Here is a 22016-nt window from a genome sequence, read left to right on the forward strand (position 1 = left end):
TTGGTCCTTAACATTTAGATCCAGTGTTTCTATGCCATAGAGGAATTATCATTTCTCCTTGCGGAGAATGACATGCTAAGCAAGCCGAGATGAGGAGACTTAAAGCCACAATGCTCCTCTGGTAAATATGCAAATTGTCTCTTCAGAGTGACAAGGCTCGATAAAGGGTTGACATTGACTTTTAGGATTGCTACTTCAAATAGGTGGCACTAGAGTTTTAGTCCTCTTCCTCTCTGAAGAGACAATTTGCATATGCCATAGAGGAAATCACAATTTACAAATTTTCAGTCTCCCAGTTTTGTGAACTAAATCTATTGGGCAACTATAAGGTTAATACGAGTATAGAGAAATATGAAGTATAATCCTTGGTTCAACTGGTAGTCATTTCACTCTCCATCAAAGAATACAATACTAAGATGAGGATTAAACTGAATATTCTCATTAATGCCGCACAACTGATTCAGTTCATGTTACTGGGGCACAAGTGGATGATAACTAGACTATTATCACCGTGTAAGTAGGAGTGATAATCAGAAAGACAAGAATGTTAATCATTCAGCAAATACAAGAGAAATACAATACAGAATGAGATTTTGACTGTTTTTTTCGTGCAAATTTTTAGGAAATGGCAAACGAGGATGGAATTCACTAAAACATTGCATGTTTATTAGTAAATGTGGTGTAAGTGCTGACCTTGGGAGTGGGATGGGGTTCAAAAAAACATTTTACAATGTATGACTGGTCAGGCCAAAATAGATCACATTTTCTCCCTGGGAACTGCTGGCCCAAAGAAAGCCACGCATGAAGTGTCAGCCAGAGGCTTTAATCAATATGATGCACATTTGCCATTTTCAACTCTTAGCGATTCCAAAAGAAACTTTTTGTAACCACTTTTGTAAATGTGCCCCAAGGTCTAAGTATGAAAAAAAAAAAACTATCTTGGTAGTCGTGGACAATATTGACCCTGCTGACAGTAGCACTTGCTTTTTTTCCAGCTCCTCAACAGTTACATATTTTGAGCCCATATTCATCATTATAATTTTGCCATTTTTTGTTGTGAATACCTTTAAATTAGTAACTTTTTGATTTGCGAAAAATTCATCAATTTGTGCCTTTGTAGAAGTTGTCTTTTGTTTTTTAGTTTATTTTCTGATTTTTACGTCAATGTATTTTTTGCACATGTCTTAGTTGTAAAACATGACAAAATATACTCCAGTCCCTCCTCACGCTCACCTGATTTTATGTATTTTTGCATCGTTTTGTGAAAGTGCGTGCTTTTGGGAAAATGAAAGAAAAGAGCATTTTTATTTTGAACAAAATAAATAAACCACATGTGTAATTTGAAGAATTTGGCACAAAAATGAATAGCAGAAGTGAGAAAATAAGAGTGACAAAAAAAGGGGCAGCTGATGAATTGGGCCTTTTGTTTTTGTTACTAAATCCCAAGTCAGATGACTGTAATTATCATATTGGTACTTTTTTTTAATAAAGTTATTAACTTCATTCATTATCTTTCATCCTCAGGGTCCATTAAAGGGTTTCTTGGAATCTCTAGGAAAATTACAGAAGAAATTTTATCAAAAGGGAATGAGAATGAACTGCCCAATACGCACATACTTAGTTACAGCTCGTAGTGCAGCCAGTTCTGGAGCACGAGCCCTAAAAACCTTACGTAGCTGGGGCCTTGAAACTGACGAAGCTCTGTTTTTGGCTGGAGCTCCAAAAGGACCAATGCTGGAGAAAATACGCCCCCATATATTCTTTGATGATCAGATGTTCCACATAGAAGGAGCCCAAGAGATGGGAACTATAGCAGCCCATGTTCCTTATGGTGTGGCACAAAAACACAAGCATAAAAACACTAAGTGAGACTGATGTAATTTCTTGTCCTGTTTGCCTCACCACCCTGGAATCCATTCTTTATCTGGTACACAGAACTTAGAAATTATGTTCAAAGCTATGTATTACACTGTACAATTAAGCTGGATATGTATTCTGAAAATATTACATGACCAATGGGACTATTTGCTGTGAATTAATTAATGGAAGCCCAGGATGTTAGCATATCTATAATATGCCATACAGATAGAAGATAGTGACTGCATGTGTACTATGTACCACATGCTAAGGTCTCAAAACCCCCTCTTTTAGGTCCAGGATTTAAGAGCGCATACACAAGTTTAAAACTGGCCAAACCCCTCAGTTTTGGTGTCATTGCCAAATCATCTAATTGGAATGGAAACCTCCTCAACCCCAACACCTCTACTCAATATAAATGCCTGACCCACTCCAATTCCTCTGGTGATAAGTCACAAGAAGTGTCTTATAGCAGCTTACTCTGCTCTACCAATGAAAAACTATACATAAGCTTGCCCAAGATTAACATTAATAGGTCAGGAGAGATTGCTGTCCCTTTAGGTGTACAGGAAACTTTAAAGTTCTTTTGGAGGGGTAAAACTGGTCAAGGTGCCTTTGAAAGCATATGACACACCAAAACTTGTGCCCACAGTTTGTGGGAATGTGGGAACTCTTACTTATAGTGGTTTTACACGTTTAAATAATGCTCACATTATGACCATTGTTTTGGATGTGTGACTTTGCTACAGGTTGTAAAAAGAGTTGAACTGCTCTCCCTCCTTTCACAATGACCTTTGCACCCGCTCTTTAGATGCTTCAATACAAGATAGGGTCAAGATCTGAGCTTTGTGGAACATGTACATGTGTTCCCTACAATAAAAGGAAGATAGATTTTATAAAAGCCCCAGTGGCCAGTATGAAAATTGCAAGATTTCTATTTTTTATTTATAATATAGATTGTAATGTTTTATGACAGTGTCCCCCAAAAAATACATTAAACACAATAACCTAATTTAATCAATAGATCATTTTCTGATGATAGCAGTCTTTTAAATCTGTCCACATATGTCAGCTGATTGTGGGGGTGTTGGACCCCATTGATCTCATTTTGACTACCTGTTCCATAGATAGGTCATCAACAGTTGAGTGCCAGACAACCCCTTTAAGTGTCTATTACTGTGTTAATGTTTATGCTTCCATTTGGCGACGTGCTTCTATTTGTTTGCCAGGCTTTCTCTTTTCTGGATCTGTTTTCCTGAGATATTTATTCTATAAATTCTGCACATGGATAGTGTATGTCTAACCCATAAGTGTAGCACTTTGTGACAAAAGTAAGTGTAGCACTTTGTGACAATGATCTAACTCATATGTGTAGCACTTTGTGACATTAATAATAATTTGAATTTTAAAAGTGTGGTAGCTTTTATTACATTTTTGGTGTCTAACACATGTATATTGTTTCCATCACCTACAGAAAACAAATATATTGAATCCTGATGGTATAATCTGTAAAGTTGTTCTTGATGAACACAGAGTTTGGACCTCCAAATTTGTTAACAAGGTCATGTTTTGAAAGATAGCCTTTTCAGAATGCAGCCACCAATAGTTGCGGGTTTGCCTCCTAGACAAGGAGAAGATGGGGTCAGAGGGAAAGCCAGCAGGATAAGTGTAGTATTGCATTTCAACTGAATGGCTATTCTTTTAACACATGGATGGCTAAAATTTACCAGAGAGGGAGCTGCTAACACCAAGTGGCTGTAAGTTCTAGCTCATAAAGCCAACCAGTTATCGATCGCGTATACATTCAGGAATAGTCTCCACTATATTAAGTAAGAATCACAACATTGAGCAAAGGGTTAAAGGGGTTGTCCCATAAAGTACATTTTAATTAATTGATATCGGAATAATAAGTTCCACAATTGGATGTGTTTAAAAAAATGTTCCTGAGCTGAAATAATCTTGTAAATGTTCTCCTGCTTTGTACTGTGTAATGGCTGTGTCTGATCGTACAGGAACATGGTCTGAGCATACCACAGCTCCTGGGCAGGGGAGGAAAAGAGAGTATACAGACAGGATAGTATGGGATCGCAGTTGATTCTTTCTGTGGGGTAAAACATTTCCCTGCTTGTTTTAACACATGAGCGAGTGTTTCTGCTGCATCTTCGGCATTCTGAATTCATCATAAATCAAGTCATTGAAATATGATCTTAGCGGCATTCTCCCAACTCACTGACTTGATTTATGATGAGCTCAGGGAACTGGAGAGGCAACAGAAACACTCGCTCGTGATAAAATCTGTGAGGTGAAGTTTTACCTCATAGAAAGCAGCAGCTGCAAAACACTGCTATCTTGTATGGATAATTACTTATTCTTCCTCCCCTGGCCAGGAATTGTAGTATGTGCTGACCATGTTGCATTACACAGTACACAGCAGGGGCACATTTATAAGATTATCTCAGCACAGGAACTTTTTTTTTTTTTACACATCCAATTGTAGAACTTGTTATTTTTCCATGATCTATTGATTAAAATGTACTTTGTTCACGGGAGAACCCCTGTAAGTAAATGTCCATTACCACAGAAGGCTGAAAAGGGAAGCAACATGAATGACAGTCTGTTGATTGATTATGTTTGTATATGTTTTCATTTTTCTTAAATATTTTTTCACCTCTCAATATTTTGTGCCTTTATGTGACCTGGATTGTGCAATGGAATGTATGGAATGTAAACCATGGAATGTATAAAGCATCTTGTCTGCTACTTAAAATAAAAAATAAGCTTTAGCGTGATGCGTTATTGAGACGAAACATGACTATTATTTAGGAGCACCACATTCTTCATAAATGTTACTTTTGGACACAGCTTTTGGACTTTCCTGAAGCAACTGACTAAATTAAAACTGCACATTCCAGGATCCCACAATACACAATGGAATTTTACTTTTACTTTCAAAATTAGTCTGACAGTTGTCTGAGCTCTGCAGGGAACATAATGTTCTACCTCACTTTTCTCTTGCACTCTATATTTACACACAAAAGCGGTTGTAGTAAGATACAATCTTTCTTTCAGTGCTCACAATGTAATGTCAACAATTCTCTATTCATAGAAGCATGTACCACTTCTGGCAGTCATGACTCTATTCTATCAATGTCCTCATTTGACTGAATTCATATGACATTTTTAGGGGAGTTTTGGTTGTAGTTTTATGTAGCCAAATACAAACTGTATCCTCCCTTTGTGTTGTAGTTTTATGTAGCCACAAACTGTATCCTCCCTTTGTATCCATGTATCCACTAGTGAGGGGTCCACAACTTTGTTTTACGGAGCCTTGCCAGATACACTAAATGGTGCCTGTGCTTTACCAGGTTATGCCAAAATGGAAAATAGTGCTCATGGTTTTTTGTTTCCTAAACTCTTATTAACAATATTAATAATGACAAAAGGAGTCAATCATGTTGCTTAACTAGAAATTTCTGCAGCCAGACAAAGCATTGTGTAGTAGTTTGTAATCACTTCTGTGAATATTGACTTCCCAGCATCAGCAATTACTGCCCTACTGCGTTAAGTGGAAAAATATTTACGGTAATCAAAACTGGCACCAAAACCTCCATGTGTGATTTCAAACTTTAAGGTTGTTTCCTCAAATCCACGATGGGCTTTTGGTGAGATTTTATTTATGCAGGTTTTCTGCACCATTTCTGAACCCATTAAATTAACCCCTTTCTGATGTGTCGTAAAAATACATCCCTGTGCCCTGGGCCGATCTGACCAGGGATGTATTTTTACTGAATGGCGATTGCCCGCGCACGGGCTGTGCGTGGGCAATCGCCACCGGGTGTCAGCTGATTGTAAGTGCCAGGAGCAATCACACACCGCTCCCGACACTGTAACCTCCTAAATACTGAGATCGAAAGCGATCCCAGCAATCCGGGAGCTGGCAAAGGGCTGACAGCCCCTCTGCCTTTGGATCGGAGGCCCCTCGGCATGACTCGTGGTCCCAATCGCTGCCATGGTGAGCCGATGTCATCATAACAACACCTGGGTCACCAGAGCTAGTAAACATGCTGATCATGTGCAGTGCATGATCAGCAACATTCCCTGTCAGTGCAGAGCTGACAGTTTCTACAGCATGGGGATGCTGCTGCATCCCCATGCTGTACAAGCCAACAGCCTGCAAAAAATGATAGTCCCATATTGGAGTAAAGTAAAAAAAAAAATAAATAAATAATTGTAAAACTATTTTTAAAAAATATGAAAAATGCTAATAAAAAGATCAAAAGATATTGTATCTATAAATAAATATTTGCATGAAAAAATATAAACAATTAAAATACACATTTGAAATCGCCGCATCTACAACGACCTGACCTATAAAACTGTCCCACTAGTTAACCCCATTAACACCATTAAAAATAAATAAAAAACAAGGCAGAAAACAATGCTTTATCTTCATACTGCCTAACAAAAAGTGCAATAAAATGCGATAAAAAAAATGAATGTACCATATATACTCGTGTATAAGCCGAGGATTTTCAGCCCCCCGTGAGTAATATACCAGGGGAATCAGCGGGGGGAGGGGGAGCGGGGGTGTCAGAGATCATACTCACCCCCTCCTGACTCGTCTCTGCAGCCCCCCTGCTTGTTCCATGTTCTCGGCGCCCCTGCTCTTCCTGCTTCACCGGTCACATGGTACCGCTCATTAAAATCATGAATATGCACATATACATGACTTTAATGAGTGGTACCACGTGACCGCTGAAGGAGGAAGAGCAGCGGCGCTGAGAACATGGAACAAGCAGGGGGGCTGCAGAGACTAGTGCTAGGAGGGGGTGAGTATGAACGGGGGAGTCATATTCACCTGTCCCCTTTCCACCGCTGCACGTCACTCTGCTGTCTTGCGTCCTCTGCAGTGACATTCAGGTCAGAGGGCTCGATGACGTAGTTAGTACGTGCCCTCTGCCTGAACAGTCACTGCAGAGCCGTCAACGCTGATGATCAGCGGGCAGCGACGGAGGTGAGTATACAGTTTTTTTTTTCTTGAAATGGAGGCAGCAGCAGCAAGATGATGGGACCGCTCACTGTCCTCATTATCTGGGGCCACTCACTGTGCAGCAAAACTGGGGCCACTCACTGTGCAGCATTATCTGGGGTCACTCACTGTGCAGCATTATCTGGGGCCACACACTGTGCAGAATTATCTGGGGCCACTCACTGTGCAGCATTATCTGGGGCCACTCACTGTGCAGCATTATCTGGGGCCACTCACTGTGCAGCATTATCTGGGGCCACACACTGTGCAGCATTATCTTGGGCCACACACTGTGCAGTATTATCTGGGGCCACACACTGTGCATCATTATCTGGGGCCACTCACTGTGCAGCAAATCTGGGGCCACTCACTGTGCAGCATTATCTGGGGTCACTCACTGTGCAGCATTATCTGGGGCCACACACTGTGCAGTATTATCTGGGGCCACACACTGTGCAGAATTATCTGGGGCCACTCACTGTGCAGCAAAACTGGGGCCACTCACTGTGCACCCTAGGCATATGCACGAGTCAATAAGTTTTCCCAGTCTTTTGTGACAAAATTAGGGGGGGGTCAGCTTATGCACAGGTCGGCTTATACATGAGCATATACGCTAAATAAAAATGATACAGCTGAAAACGTCATCCATTCCTGCAAAAAACAAGCCACCATACAGCCCCATCAGTGGAGAAGTAAAAAAAGTTATAGCTGTCAGAATTCTATAAAAGTTTTTATTGTGTAAAACGCCAAAACATAAAAAAAACTATATAAATGAGGTATCGCTGTAATCATACTGACCCAAACAATAAAACTGACTTATGAATTTTATCAGCCATGGAACAACATAAACCCCCTCCCCCCAAAAAAAAATTCCTGAATTGATGGTTTATGTTTATTCTGCCTCCCAAAAATCAGAAAAAAGCAATCCAAAAGTGTAATGTGTCTGAAAATGGTACCAATAAAAATGTCAACTCGTCCCACAAAAAACAAGAATTCACATGACTCTGTGGGCCAAAATATGGAAAAATTATAGCTCTCAAAATGTCGTGATGCATAAACTTTTTTTTGCAATAAAAAGCGTCTTTTTGTGTGTGACAGCTGCCAAACATAAAAACCCGATATAAATCTGGTGTTGTTGTAATAGCGCCAACCCAAAGAATAAAGTCACCTAATCACTTATACCGCATGAGGAACGGCATAAAAAAAGAAATAAAACCAATTATTCACCTGCTGTTGATTTTTTTCATTCTGCCTCCCAAAGATCGCAGTAAGGCTGCGTTCTGTGCTTGCACTGGGTAGGTTTTTCTTGTAAATCTCTGAAATATGTGATTCAGATGGGACCTCTGGCGAAAGAGTCCCTATAATGAGGCAGATGGAGGCAATGTGAATGCAGTCTAAGGCCGGTCTCACACGTCCAGATAATTCCGGTACCGGAGAAAACAGTCCCGGAGCTGTCCGTGTGTCCACGTGGATACGTAGGCCATCCGTGTTACATCCGTGTGCTGTCTGTATCACACACAAAGGATTTGACGACAATTTGAGGGGTTAAGGCATTAATTAAAGGCTTGGAACTGGCAAAGGTGTGATCCATTATTGATTATGGCTTAAAACAGTGCCGAAAATGTGTTGGACAATGACATATCATCTTAGGGGTGTGTGTTAGGACTCCTTTGGCCTCACAAATAGGTCTATTGACAATGAGGCATTGTTGTGGTTGGCATGGCTAGTGTCACATCGCTTTGGGGTTCACCAACATATGCTTGATAAGGAACCACAGCTGCAAAAGAGGCTATGGGTTCACCCTATACTCTTGCTATGTGTGGCATATGGTCATTTTACAAAATTGTATAATGAACTTCGCAGATACCCGTTGAAGTTTGTTGCTTTTTGTCATCTTTCCATTACTGGATTTGACTACATACTTTCGCAGTCCGTGAAAAACGCTGACATGTGCAGAGTCACATTCATTTAAATGTGTCAACATGTGTCAGTGTCTTTGATACGTGAGAAAATGGTCACCACATGTACCGGAGCCACTGACGTGTGAAACCGGCCTAACATATGATCCGACGGTGTCAGTCATTTTAGGATTGCATAAAAGTGCTGTTGGCCACAGTTTTGTGCACTTCTGAAAAGAGCACTGCTGAACAGAGGCCAGATGGAGTCCAGAGTAACTCTGCTGCCTCATTATAGTGAATGGATCCCTCGAGTTTTCATCTGAATCACGTCACTCAGAGATTTATCTGGAAAAGTAAGTGCTCAGTGTAGAGCGCTGGATAAATGTGATCCTAAACGTTATGTAAAATGTTCCGAATAAAAACTTTAACTCTATCCACACAAAAAAAGCAAGTCCCCACTCAGGTCCGTCATCTGTTAACAGGAAATGTGAGGAAAATGTGATTTTATTATTTTCACGGCTCAATGTTATAAACTTCTGTGAAGTACCTTGGGGTTCACTTAAGGGGGGTTTCCACTGTTTAGGCACATCATGGGCTTTCCAAATGGGACATGACATCCGCTAATGATTCCAGGAAATTTTACATTCAAAAGGTCAAATGACGCTCTTTCCCTTACGAGCCCTGCCATGCACCCAAACAGTAGTTTTCTCCCTCATATTGGGTATTGGCGTACTCAGGAGAAATTGTACAACAAGTGTATGGTGCAATTTCTCCTGTTACCCTTATGAAAATGTAATATTTTGTGCTAAAAACATATTTGTTAGGAAAATTAGATTTTATATTTTTACAGCTCAACGTTATACACTTCTGTGAAGCTCCTGAGGGTTCAGTGTGGTCACCACACATCTAGATCAGCTCCCTGAGGGGGTCTAGTTTCCAAAATGGTGTCACTTGTGGGGGATTTTCACTGAATAGATACATCAGAGGCTCTCCAAACACGACATGACGTCTGCCAATTGTTCCAGGAAATTTTACATTCAAAAAGTCAAATGGTGCGCCCAAACAATAGTTTTCTCCCTTATATGGGGTAGTGGCATGCTCTGGAGAAATTACACAACAAATGTTGGGGTCCATTTTTTCCTGCTAGCCTTGTCAAAATAAAAAAAAATTGGACCTGAAGTAATTTTTTTGCTTAAAAAAAGTTAAAATGTTCATTCCTTTTTTCCACATTCCAAAAATTCCTGTGAAGCACCTGAAGAGTTAAACTTCTTGAATGTGATTTTGAGCACCTTGAGGGGAGCAGTTTTTAGAATGGCGTCATTTTTTGGTATCTTCTATCATATACACCCCTCACAGCGACTTCAAATGTACAGTGGTCCCTGAAAAAAATGGTTTTGTAAATTTTGTTGAAAAAATGAGAAATCGCTGGTCAACTTTTAAACCTTATAACTTCCTAACAAAAAAAAAAATTTGTTCCAAAATTTTGCTGTAGATATGTGGGAAATGTTATTTATTAACTATTTTGAAATAGATCACTCTGTTTGTAATGACTATATAATATATGAGTTTCACTTTTTGTATTGAAGAACTTTTTGATGATATTCTAATTTTGTGAGAAGCACCTGTATCTCTGTGATTTAAGAGAATGAAAATTCAAAGTTGGAAAACTGTGAAATTTTCAAAATTTTTGCCAAATCTCCATTTTTTTCACAAATAAATGCAAGTCATACCGAAGAAATTTTACCACTATTATGAAGTACAATATGTCACGAGAAAAACTTACTCAGAATCACTGGGAGCCATGGAAGCGTTCCAGAGTTATTACTTCATAAAGAGACAGTGGTCAGAATTGTAAAAATTGGTCTAGTCATTAACGCGCAAACCACCTTCGGGGGTAAAGGGGTTAAATAGGTTACTTGCATTTTTTCTATACTACACATCCTAAAAAAAACTCATCATGGGAATGTAGCCTGAAGGGCTTGTCTCTTAAAACGAATCGGTTACTGTCAAAATCAAGGACAAGCGCTGTTGCGCACCAATATTTCACTTCTCCTTCCCACCTGATAGATGGAAAACAATCTCCACCATTTTCTAGCTCTATCAAGCCAAATACTGTATGTCAATCAAAGGTGGAAATAGAGGAAAAATAAACAGGCGGGAAGGTGTATTTAAATGATTGGCCCCACCAAGATGCAGGGTAATTAGTTTTAACAGTTACTCTGTGCTGACAGAGTCCCTTTAACCCCATAGTGACAGAGCCAATTTTGTACTTAATGATCAAACCAATTTTTACAATTCTGACCTCTGTCACTTTATGAAGTTATAATTCTGGAACATTTCAACGTATCCCACTGATTCTGAGAATGTTTTTTCAGGACATATTTTACTTCATGTTAGTGGTAACATTTCTTCTACATGATATATTTATTAAAAAAAGGAAATTTGGCAAAAATTTTGAACTTTTAGCAATTTTCAAGCTTTTAATTTTTGTACACTTAAATCAGAGAGTGGTGTCACACAAAATTGTTAATATATAACATTTCCCACATGTCTACTTTACATCAGCACAATTTTGGAAACATATTTTTTTTATTGTTAGGACCTTATAAGGGTTAAAAGTTGGCCAGCAATTTCTTATTTTTCCAACAAAACCTACAAAACCATGTTTTTAGGCACCATCTCACATTTGAAGTGAGTTTGAGGGGTCTCTATGATAGAAAATACCCAAAAGTGACACCATTCTAAAAACTGTACCGCTCAAGGTGCTCAAAACCGCATTCCAGAAGTTCGTTAACCCTTCAGGTGCTTCACGAGAACTGAAGCAATGTGGAAGGAAAAAAATGAACATTTCACTTTTTTTTCACAAAGAATTTACTTTAGACCCAAACTTTTTTATTTTCACAATGGTGACAAGAGAAAATGGACTGCAAAATTTGTTGTGCAATTTCTCCTGAGTACACCGTCCAACCCTCTGTGTCCAGATGATTTCAAGAAATCCCATGGCCACTATGCGTTCAAAGACGCCAGCGGCTCACCTGTGGAGACGGACATGCGATGCATCTGTTCAGACCGCAGCATGTCTATTTATCTTGCGGAGAAACGAGCCCACGCAAGATAAATTTCACCTGTTCAATGTATTGGATGTGGTGAATCTGCACGGTTCAATGAACACATGCGGAATCAGCTGTGTTCAATAGCCGGCAGCGCTGTGGACGCCGTGGACATATGCTTCTTCCAAAGCGCTGCACCTACCCTCACTCTCCCACCACTAACCAGGAAATGTTAATCTTGTTAATTGGCCACACCCCTCCCGCATTGGAGCTGTTCCTGAATACATTACCTGTTTCTAACCTAAACCTGTCTACTTCCTGTGCCCACCACTACACTATACCCAATCCTATCTTATAGCTAAAGCTTAATCTTTATCCTATGTATTCATCTTATCCTTTCCCTATATCTAAAACATTAATCAGAACACACTAAGTTCTACACATATTATAGCAATACATTAACTGTGCACATTGGTGCCTATAAGGTTCGATGCAATATAAATCACTTTTTCATGTACACAGGTTAGAACAGTGTTTCTAATCAAGGGAGAAGCAGGTGACCATCCCGATCCCCCTCTTACACCTGCACAGCGCGCTCCCAATGATGTTGCGGGAGCAGGTACATTGTTCTTGTGATGTCAGCTCACTGTGAAGCCCCTGCAACTTCTGATGAAGCAAACCAGGCAATGAAGGCACCTGCGGAAAGAGTGATCTGTCAATCAATGACTGGAAACTGGTGGCTAAGTACAAATAGAAGCTGGTGAGTGAATGCCTACCTGTTGCCCTTGGGAATAAAACTTCAGAAATAGATTTCTCAAAAATGCCCCAATGAAATTGTACTAGAAAGGTAAAAGGATTAAAAGGGCTTTACACTCACACCTGTAGTTAGGGGTTGAATATCCTGCTGTCAGGTCCTCTTTAACGGATGATGTAAAAAGTATGCAGTAAGCGCCCTCTAGTGGCTACTTGAAGAACAGCTATGACTGTTTTAGAACGTTGGAAAGTCCGTGCAAGGCCCTCTTTGATCAGAGTCTTGTGGAAATACACAAAATGCCTTAGGCCTGTTTCACACCATTTTTTGCATTTGTTGCGCTTGCATTAGCGGTGGATTTTGACTGATGTTCATCCAGATCCGTATTTTGACGGATCCGTGAAAATGTTAGCGTCTCCCGGGCGGAAGAGACGGACGATGCAACGTTTTTTTGCAGCGACGGTCCACTATTTTATAGTGCGCATGCCCGGCACATTTCCCCTGCCGAGCATATTAACCCTAAATACCGTTCTGGGAGCGCAGAAAAAAAATCTCTTTCTGTGTCTTCTCTCTCTCCTCCCGGACCGCGGTTCCTTTATATTTCGCCCACATGCTGACTCCAGCAGATCCGTACACAACACGGATCCAGTGACGACCGCTTGGTCCACAATGGCAGCGGATCCGTTTTTAACAGCTCTGGCGGATTTGGCCTTCCGTCAAGAAACGTAAATGTGAACCAGGCCTTAATGGTATGTAGGCCACTAAGCTTAAAGGTGTTTGAACATTTTCAAAAACTGAAAGATCAGCTGCAGTATGTTAAAATGCTATATAGTCACACACTCACCTTTTAAATGCCCTGATGCTCACACTCTGACAGTACTGTGGTCTTCTGTTAGTTTATGAATAATTAGCCCCAGTGCTGCAAAGCCAATCACAGCAGCCAATCGCTAACACTATGGTCAATATGTAAACATTTCATATGAACCGCCATCACTGTGGCCTAGTAAAAAGAAGACGGGTGATATTTTGTGACATTGTGATACTTTTAATGAACTGGTCACTTTGGACAAGACCACATCAGAAAAGTCTGGTTACACAGACTGGAGTCACAAGTGAGGCAAGTATAGAATCATAGAATCATAGAATCGTAGAGTTGGAAGGAACCTCCTGGGCCATCTGGTCCAACCCCCTGCTCAAAGCAGGATTTGCTAAATCATCCCAGTCAGATGTCATAGAATCATAGAATCGTAGAGTTGGAAGGGACCTCCTGGGCCATCTGGTCCAACCCCCTGCTCAAAGCAGGATTCGCTAAATCATCCCAGTCAGATGCCTGTCCAGCCTCTGTTTGAAGACTTCCATTGAAGGAGAACTCACCACTTCTCGTGGCAGCCTGTTCCACTCATTGATCACTCTGTCAAAAAGTTTTTTCTAATATCTAATCTGTGTCTCCTCCCATTCAGTTTCATCCCATTGCTTCTAGTCTTTCCTTGTGCAAATGAGAATAAAGTTGATCCTTCTACAATGTGACAGCCCTTTAGATACTTGTAGACAGCTATTAAGTCTCCTCTCAGTCTTCTCTTATGCAAACTAAACAATCCCAAATCCTGCAACCTTTCCTCATAAGACAGGGTTTGCAGACCGGTCACCATTCTGGTCGCTCTTTTCTGAACTTGCTCCAGTTTGTTGATGTCTTTTTTAAAATGTGGTGCCCAAAACTGGACACAATATTCCAGATGAGGTCTGACCAAAGAGGAGTAGAGGGAAATAATGACTTCACGTGATCTAGACTGTATGCTTCTGTTAATACATCCTAGAATTGCATTTGCCTTTTTTGCTGCTGCATCACATTGTTGACTCATATTCAGTCTGTGATCTACAAGTATACCCAAGTCTTTTTCACATGTGCTGTCACTAAGCCCTATTCCTCCCATTCTGTATATGCTTTTTTCATTTTTATTGCCCAGATGTAGTACTTTGCATTTCTCCCTGTTAAAAACCATTCTGTTAGTTGCTGCCCACTTCTCCAGTTTATTTAAATCTTTTTGAATCCTCTCTCTCTCTTCTCTAGTATTAGCTATCCCTCTTAGCTTTGTGTCATCAGCAAATTTAATCAGTTTACCCTCAATTCCTTCATCTAAAACGTTGATAAAGATGTTGAACAATACAGGGCCCAGGACAGAGCCCTGTGGCACCCCACTTGAGACATTCTTCCAACTGGATGTGCAGCCATTTACGACCACTCTTTGGGTCCGATCACTAAGCCAGTTATGAATCCACCTAACAGTTGCCTTGTTCCATACTTAGTCATTTTTTCAATAAGGATTGTATGAGAGACTTTGTCAAATGCTTTGCTGAAGTCAAGATATACTATATCTACAGCATTTCCTTGATCCACTCAATCAGTGATACCGTCATAGAAGGAAATTAAGTTAGTCTGACATGACTTATTAGTTACAAACCCATGCTGACTCTGTTTAATCACTTCATTCTTATCCAGGTATTGACATACATGTTGTTTAATAATTTGTTCAAAGATCTTTCCTGTTATAGAAGTCAGACTCACCGGCCTATAGTTGCCTGGGTCCACCTTCTTCCCCTTTTTGAAGATAGGAACAACATTTGCTCTTCTCCAGTCTTCTGGCACTTCTCCTGTTCTCCAAGAATTTTCAAAGATTATGGAGAGGGGTTCAAAAATTTCTTCTGCTATCTCCTTCAGTACTCTGGGGTGTAATTCATCTGGACCTGGAGACTTGAATTCATTTAGGTTAGCTAAGTGTTTCCTCACTATATTTCTGTTTATAGATATCCTGGATTCTTCTATTCCCTTAATAGGACAGTGAAGAACAGTTGATGTTACATTTCCTTTCTGAGAGAAAACAGATGCAAAATAGGAATTTAAAAGTTCAGCCTTCTCAACATCCTGTCTTACCATTTCATCATTTTCATCCTGTAAATATCCTATAGCATCTTTGACTTTTCTTTTACTTTTGACATATCCCCAAAATCCTTTATTATTGCTTTTGACATCTCTTGCAAGCCTCAATTCATTTTCAGCTTTAGATAATCTAATTTGTGCCCTGCAGGTTCTGCAGACAGCATTATATTCTTCTTTAGATATGCCTCCCTCTTTCCATTTTATAAACATTTTTTTATTCCTTTTTAGCATGTGCTTAAGTTCTGTGTTCATCCATCCTGGTTTCCTTAAATGCTTCCTATTCTTCCCTCTTTTCGGAATTGTTAACAACTGTGCTTTGAGAATTTCATTTTTCAAGATTTCCCATCCTTCCTGGACATTTTTGTCTTTAAGGATATCCAGCCATTGGATCCCTCCAATTCTCTTTCTGAATCCCTTAAAATCTGCCTTTCTGAAATCTAACCTTGACGTCTGAGTCTTCACAGGTCTTCCGCCTCTAGTTATCCAAAATTCTAAAATAGCATGGTCGCTACCTCCTAGGGTCCCAGCCACTTTTACCTCCTCAACCATTTCCTCCCTGTTTATAAGGATTAGATCCAAGGTAGCAGTTCCCCTTGTTTTCTCCCCTACCTTTTGGAAGATAAAGTTGTCAGCAAGAGAGGATAAGAATTTCCTTGACCTGTTAGTTTTGCCTGAGAGAGATTCCCAACAAATGTCTGGATAGTTGAAATCTCCCATGACAACTATGTCATATTTTTTGGAGAACTTGGCCATTTGATGCATAAAGAGTTCATCCATATCTTCAGCTTGCACAGGCGGCCTGTAGTAAATGCCTACAATGGTGTCCTTTCCATTGTTCTGTCCTTGTATTCTTACCCAAACAGTTTCCACAGAACTTCCAAAAGTATAGTTTTTTTTATGTTAAACAGTGACTGAATATATATTATAGTGTATAATATGCATATATTAAATAATATAGTGACTGAAGACTTGTAGTTTCAGACTGGACAACCCCTTTAAACTTTTTAGTAAAAAAACTTAACTGATTTTACAAGGGGTTTCTGTTTTGGCCCCATCACCCAGTCACTCTGTGAGACATAATCCTGTTTTGGTGTCCTGGTCCCACAATTAAACATAAACATTAATAGTGGAGTGCACAGGTAGAAACCTTCATAAAAAAATATGTATGAAGGTTCTTTCCTGCACTAATCTATATTATTAATTATTATCATCATTATTATTATTATTAATAATAATAATAATAATAATGACAGTCAGTGCAGGAAGAAACCATCAAAGCCGCTTGCTGGCAGAGAAGACAGGTAGACCGTCACAGACTGCCACTACAGATATCAAGTAAGGACACATAGCAGTGGCTTCAGTGCTACTTAAAACCTTCCTGTCATAGCTCTATGCTGCAGGTCACTGGGTTTGATGGCACTACAAACATGGAGAGTTCAAATATTGGTGGAGGAATCGGGGTGACTAGCCTTATTATTTTTTCTATAAAATAATTTTCATTGTGTAAAAGTGCCAAAACATAAAAAAGGATCTAAATGTGGTGTCACTAATCGTACTGCCCAGAAGAATATAGCTGCCTTTTCAATTTTATCACACACGTAACGGCATTTAAAAAAAAAACAAAAAAAACAAAACAAACAAATTCTGAATTGATGATTTTTGTTCATAAAGTGACACTGGTCAGAATTGTAAAATTTTGTCGCGACACAGCTGTCAGGTGACCCGAGACCAGGGGCTCCTTCCCTGACCCTACCATTAGGGGGCACCTTGGCTCGCCCTATTTCCTGGGATACTTCTGAAGGTGAAGATGCCCGAGCCTTTACCCTTGCCTTACCTCCTGAGTTAGCCCTACACAAACAAGGGTAAACAGAAAACTCCAGGCATACAAAATATTCATTCACATACAGTACAGACCAAAAGTTTGGACACACCTTCTCATTCAAAGACTTTTCTTTATTTTCATGACTATTAAAATTGTAGATTCACTCGGAAGGCATCAAAACTATGAATTAACACATGTGGCATTATATAAGTAACAAAAAAGTGTGAAACAACTGAAAATATGTCTTATATTCTAGGTTCTTCAAAGTAGCCACCTTTTGCTTTGATTACTGCTTTGCACACTCTTGGCATTCTCTTGATGAGCTTCAAGAGGTAGTCACCGGAAATGGTCTTCCAACAGTCTTGAAGGAGTTCCCAGAGATGCTTAGCACTTGTTGGCCCTTTTGCCTTCACTCTGCGGTCCAGCTCACCCCAAACCATCTTGATTGGGTTCAAGTCTGGTGACTGTGGAGGCCAGTTGATCGGGCGTAGCACCCCATCACTCTCCTTCTTGGTCAAATAGCCCTTACTCAGACTGGAGGTGTGTTTGGGGTCATTGTCCTGTTGAAAAATAAATGATGGTCCAACTAAACGCAAACCGGATGGAATAGCATGCTGCTGCAAGATGCTGTGGTAGCCATACTGGTTCAGTATGCCTTCAATTTTGAATAAATCCCCAACAGTGTCACCAGCAAAGCACCCCCACACCATCACACCTCCTCCTCCATGCTTCATGGTGGGAACCAGGCATGTAGAGTCCATCCGTTCACCTTTTCTGTGTCACACAAAAACACGGTGGTTGGAACCAAAGATCTCAAATTTGGACTCATCAGACCAAAGCACAGATTTCCACTGGTCTAATGTCCATTCCTTGTGTTCTTTAGCCCAAACAAGTCTCTTCTGCTTGTTGCCTGCCCTTAGCAGGGTTTCCTAGCAGCTATTTTACCATGAAGGCCTGCTGCACAAAGTCTCCTCTTAACAGTTGTTGTAGAGTTGTGTCTGCTGCTAGAACTCTGTGTGGCATTGACCTGGTCTCTAATCTGAGCTGCTGTTAACCTGCAATTTCTGAGGCTGGAATCTGTAGTGAGATCAGGAGAGCAGAGAGCGGCCATTACATATCACACTTACCAGTGTGACCACTCTTAAGGTACTGTCACACTTAGCGATGCACCAGCGATCCCGATCAGCGATATGACGTGGTCAGGATCGCTGGTGCATCACTAAGTGGTCGCTAGTGAGCTGCCACACAGGCAGATCTCACCAGCGACATAGCAAGAGTCGGGGGTCGCTACTTACCTGTCAGACGAGGCAATCCTGACGTTCTCCCGCCCGTGTCCACGCGTTGCTCGTCGGCGCCACAGGAAGCCCAGCAGGAAGCTGACGACGAGAAACGGCCCAGGATGTTCTCGCACGATCAGCGATAATCAGCGGGGGAGCCGGTCGGAGGTATGTATCAGACATAGCGATATCACTAGCAATATCGCTGCTACGTCACAAAACCAGCGACGTTATAGCGATATTGCTAGCGATATCGCTTAGTGTGACAGGCCCTTTAAGGTAGTCCTTGCTCTACTGAGCATTTTGTCAGTTGTCGATTCCTAAATAAGCTTAACAGATTCTTATCACTGTGCAAGATGCATAGTGACTGTATATTGCATCGCTGGCTCTGATGAGAAATGACGAGCCAGAAAGAGAGCGCATTGTCAGTGCGTGTTGTAAAAAGATTACCTTACTCTCTTGCCGGCTCATCACTTCTCTTCCAAGCTGTTAAAGGAGTGCACCGTCTGTTAGGCGCCAAGGTTCTCCCACTGCACAGGTGGAATCTCAAGCCATGTCCTCTGCGGTCTCCCATTCTTCTGCAGCCACATAGGATCCTGCTCAGCAGAGACGTCGGTCCCGGCATCTTTCCCAGGCTAATACTATACATCTGGGTGCTACTGCCACTCCAGGCTCAGCTTTAGCATCAGACATTAGGCAGCGGCAAGCAGACACTCCTGGGACTAAGTCCTGCTTTTCCCCATCTGAGCATGAATGTGAGATGACCGCTCATTGTTGGTCGGAGGTCACATGCTCAGGTCCTCAAGCAGCTCGGATTGGGCCATCAGGAAGGTCCCGGAAGGCTGCAACTATAAAAGGTTTTAAAAATCCCAGAAAAAGGAGTTAAAACTAGGTGATAAAAATAATAAAAGGTATACTCCAATAAAACTTGTAAGCAAAAAAAAAAAGAATAAGGAGCATATAATACCATATGCAAATAGTATTTTATTGAATATATTCATAAGTTATAAAAAAAGATTTTTATTCATTATTATTTATATAAAAAAAAAATGTTTAATTAAAATTGTGAAGGACACAAGACATAAGGTCCGACACAGTTACTATAATTACAAATCAGGGAGACAACCATATAATATCTTCACATATACCAATGGTACCAGACATATAAAGTCATTTATGCGATTTTAGATATACATATATATACATATAGCATATGCCAAACTAGTATCCACACACAATCTATTTGGGGCTGCTTGGTGTGACCGGTTACACAGATGTTTTCGGGTGAGACCTTTTATACTATTCATATTGTTCAAATAGATTGTGTGTGGATAAAAAAAGGTTTGCATGGCCGCACGGCCATGCGCTAATATAGAAAATTATAGACTATGTGGAGTGAATATTGTATGCACATATGTATGTCTCAGGTGAATGATTCATTATGAAACCCCTACTCTCATACCTTCCAACTTTTGAAGAAGGGAAAGAGGGACAAAGGCTGCGGTGTGTCATGGCGAATTTCAGGTCATGCCCCGACCACACCCATTTCACAACTAGTCACACCCATGTCCACGCCCTTACCACACCCATTTAGCACTGCTGATCACACTGACTGGTACTGAGGGCACACAGTGGCTGGAATTATGGGCACAGTGGCTGGTACTGTTGGCACATTGACTAGTACTGAGGAAAAGAAAGAACAGAGAGAAAAAAGAAAACAAAGAGAAAGAAAGAACAGAGAGGGAACGAAAGAGGGGAAAGAAAGAGCAGAGAGAGAGAAAGAAACAAAGAAAGAGGGGAAAGAAAGAGAGAACAGAGAAAGAGAAAGAAAGAGGGGAAAGAAAGAACAGAGAGAAAGAAAGAAGAAAGTATGAAACAGAGAAAGAACAGAGAGAGATAGAAAGAGGGGACAGAAAAAAGAATAGAGAGAGAAAGAAAGAGAGAAAGAAAGAACAGTGAAAAAGAAAGAGGGGAAAGAAAGAGAACAAAGTGAGAAAGAAAGAAATAGCAGAAAGAAAGGAAGAACAGAGAGAGGAAGAAAGAACAGAGAGAGAAAGAAAAAGATTAGAGAAAGAAAGAAAGAGGGGAAAGAAAAAAATGAACAGAGCGAAAGAAAGAACAAAGAGAAAGAGAAAGAAAGAGGGGAAAGAAAGAAAGAACAGAGAAAGAAAGAGGGGACAGAAAAAAGAACAGAGAGAGAGAAAAAAAGAAAGAGGAGAAAGAAAGAAAGAACAGAAAGGGAGAGTGTTATGAATGAATCACCGTAGGAGGCAAAAACAGAAATACTAGCTAAGTCAAGAAAACCAGAGAAGTTGGCAGCTATCAGATTGCAGACCCCTGAACCTATCAACAACAACTAGCAGTAGCCGTGGGGGGTTCCTATGGTGCCCTAGACCCCTCGATCACAGCCGGAGAACTACATAGCCTAAAGACAGAAAGGGAAATCTAAACTGCCCCAGAGCAGACCCCAAAGCAATAGGCAGCCCCCAACATATAATGACGGTGAAGCAAGATGAAAAAAACACTCACACAGATAGAAAGATAGGCTGAGCAAATGATGAGGCCCAAGCTAACTAGAGAGGAGAGGATAGAAAAGCTGCTGTCTGTAATCCGCCAAAACCCTATCAAAACAAGAGCCAACAGCTGATAGGGAAAAAAGCCCTGAAGACGCTAGGCTTCAAAAAGACTATATCAGTACTCAGGTATTTTCTGAAGACAGAGCAAAAAGGAATTCAGCTCACCCCAGCAGGGAATGGCAGAAATCAAGGAAAACAAAGCCAAACACAAACAAAACACAAATGCAAAAAGTAGAACAGAAAACTTAGCTTTTGAGGAGCAGGAATCAGACTGGTCTCCTAGAATCCCTCAGAGAGATCACCAGCAAGGCAGAAGGGCGTCGGCTGCCTTATATCCAGTCAGTAATTCCCGTCACCCAGTCATCATCATCCTGCCCAGGTGCTTGGTAATCAGCCTCACTACCTTCCTTCACCAGAAGAGGGAGTTCATCAGACCTCAATGGTGAAGGGGAAAATGAACTCACAGCAGGAGAGAGATAAAGAGAAAGAAAGATGGGAATGAAAGAACATAGAGAGAGAGAAAGAAAGAGGGGAAAGAAAGAACAGAGAGAGAAAGAAAGAACGGAACGAGAAAGAAAGAAAGATTAGAGAGAGAAAGAGGGGAAAGAAAAAAAAAAAGAACACAGCGAAAAAGAACAGAGAGAAAGAGGGGAATGAAAGAACAGAGAGAGAAAGAAAGAGAGAGAAAGAGAGAAAGAAATAAAGAACAGAGAGAGAAAGAAAGAGGGGACAGAAAAAAGAGAGAGAAAGAAAGAACAGAGAGGGAGGGAGAAAGAACAGAGAGGGAGAGAGAAAGAAAGAGGGGAAAGAAATAAAGAACA

At 40.6% G+C, this 22016-nt stretch overlaps 1 protein-coding gene across 1 annotated transcript in view; it reads left to right on the forward strand.

Annotated features, from left to right (window-relative positions):
* Positions 1–4640, forward strand: part of NT5C1A (5'-nucleotidase, cytosolic IA) — a 109049-nt gene extending 104409 nt beyond the window's left edge. The window contains exon 7 of the mRNA XM_073572952.1: positions 1525–4640. Within this exon, the coding sequence (XP_073429053.1) occupies positions 1525–1869 (345 nt within the window). The 3' untranslated portion in view covers positions 1870–4640. The remainder of the gene's footprint in view (positions 1–1524) is intronic.
* The last annotated feature ends 17376 nt before the right edge of the window (positions 4641–22016 follow it).

The sequence above is a fragment of the Dendrobates tinctorius genome, unplaced genomic scaffold (genome assembly GCF_039654945.1).
Source record: "Dendrobates tinctorius isolate UK_male_01 unplaced genomic scaffold, ASM3965494v1 ptg000007l, whole genome shotgun sequence".
Taxonomy (NCBI): Eukaryota; Metazoa; Chordata; class Amphibia; order Anura; family Dendrobatidae; genus Dendrobates; species Dendrobates tinctorius.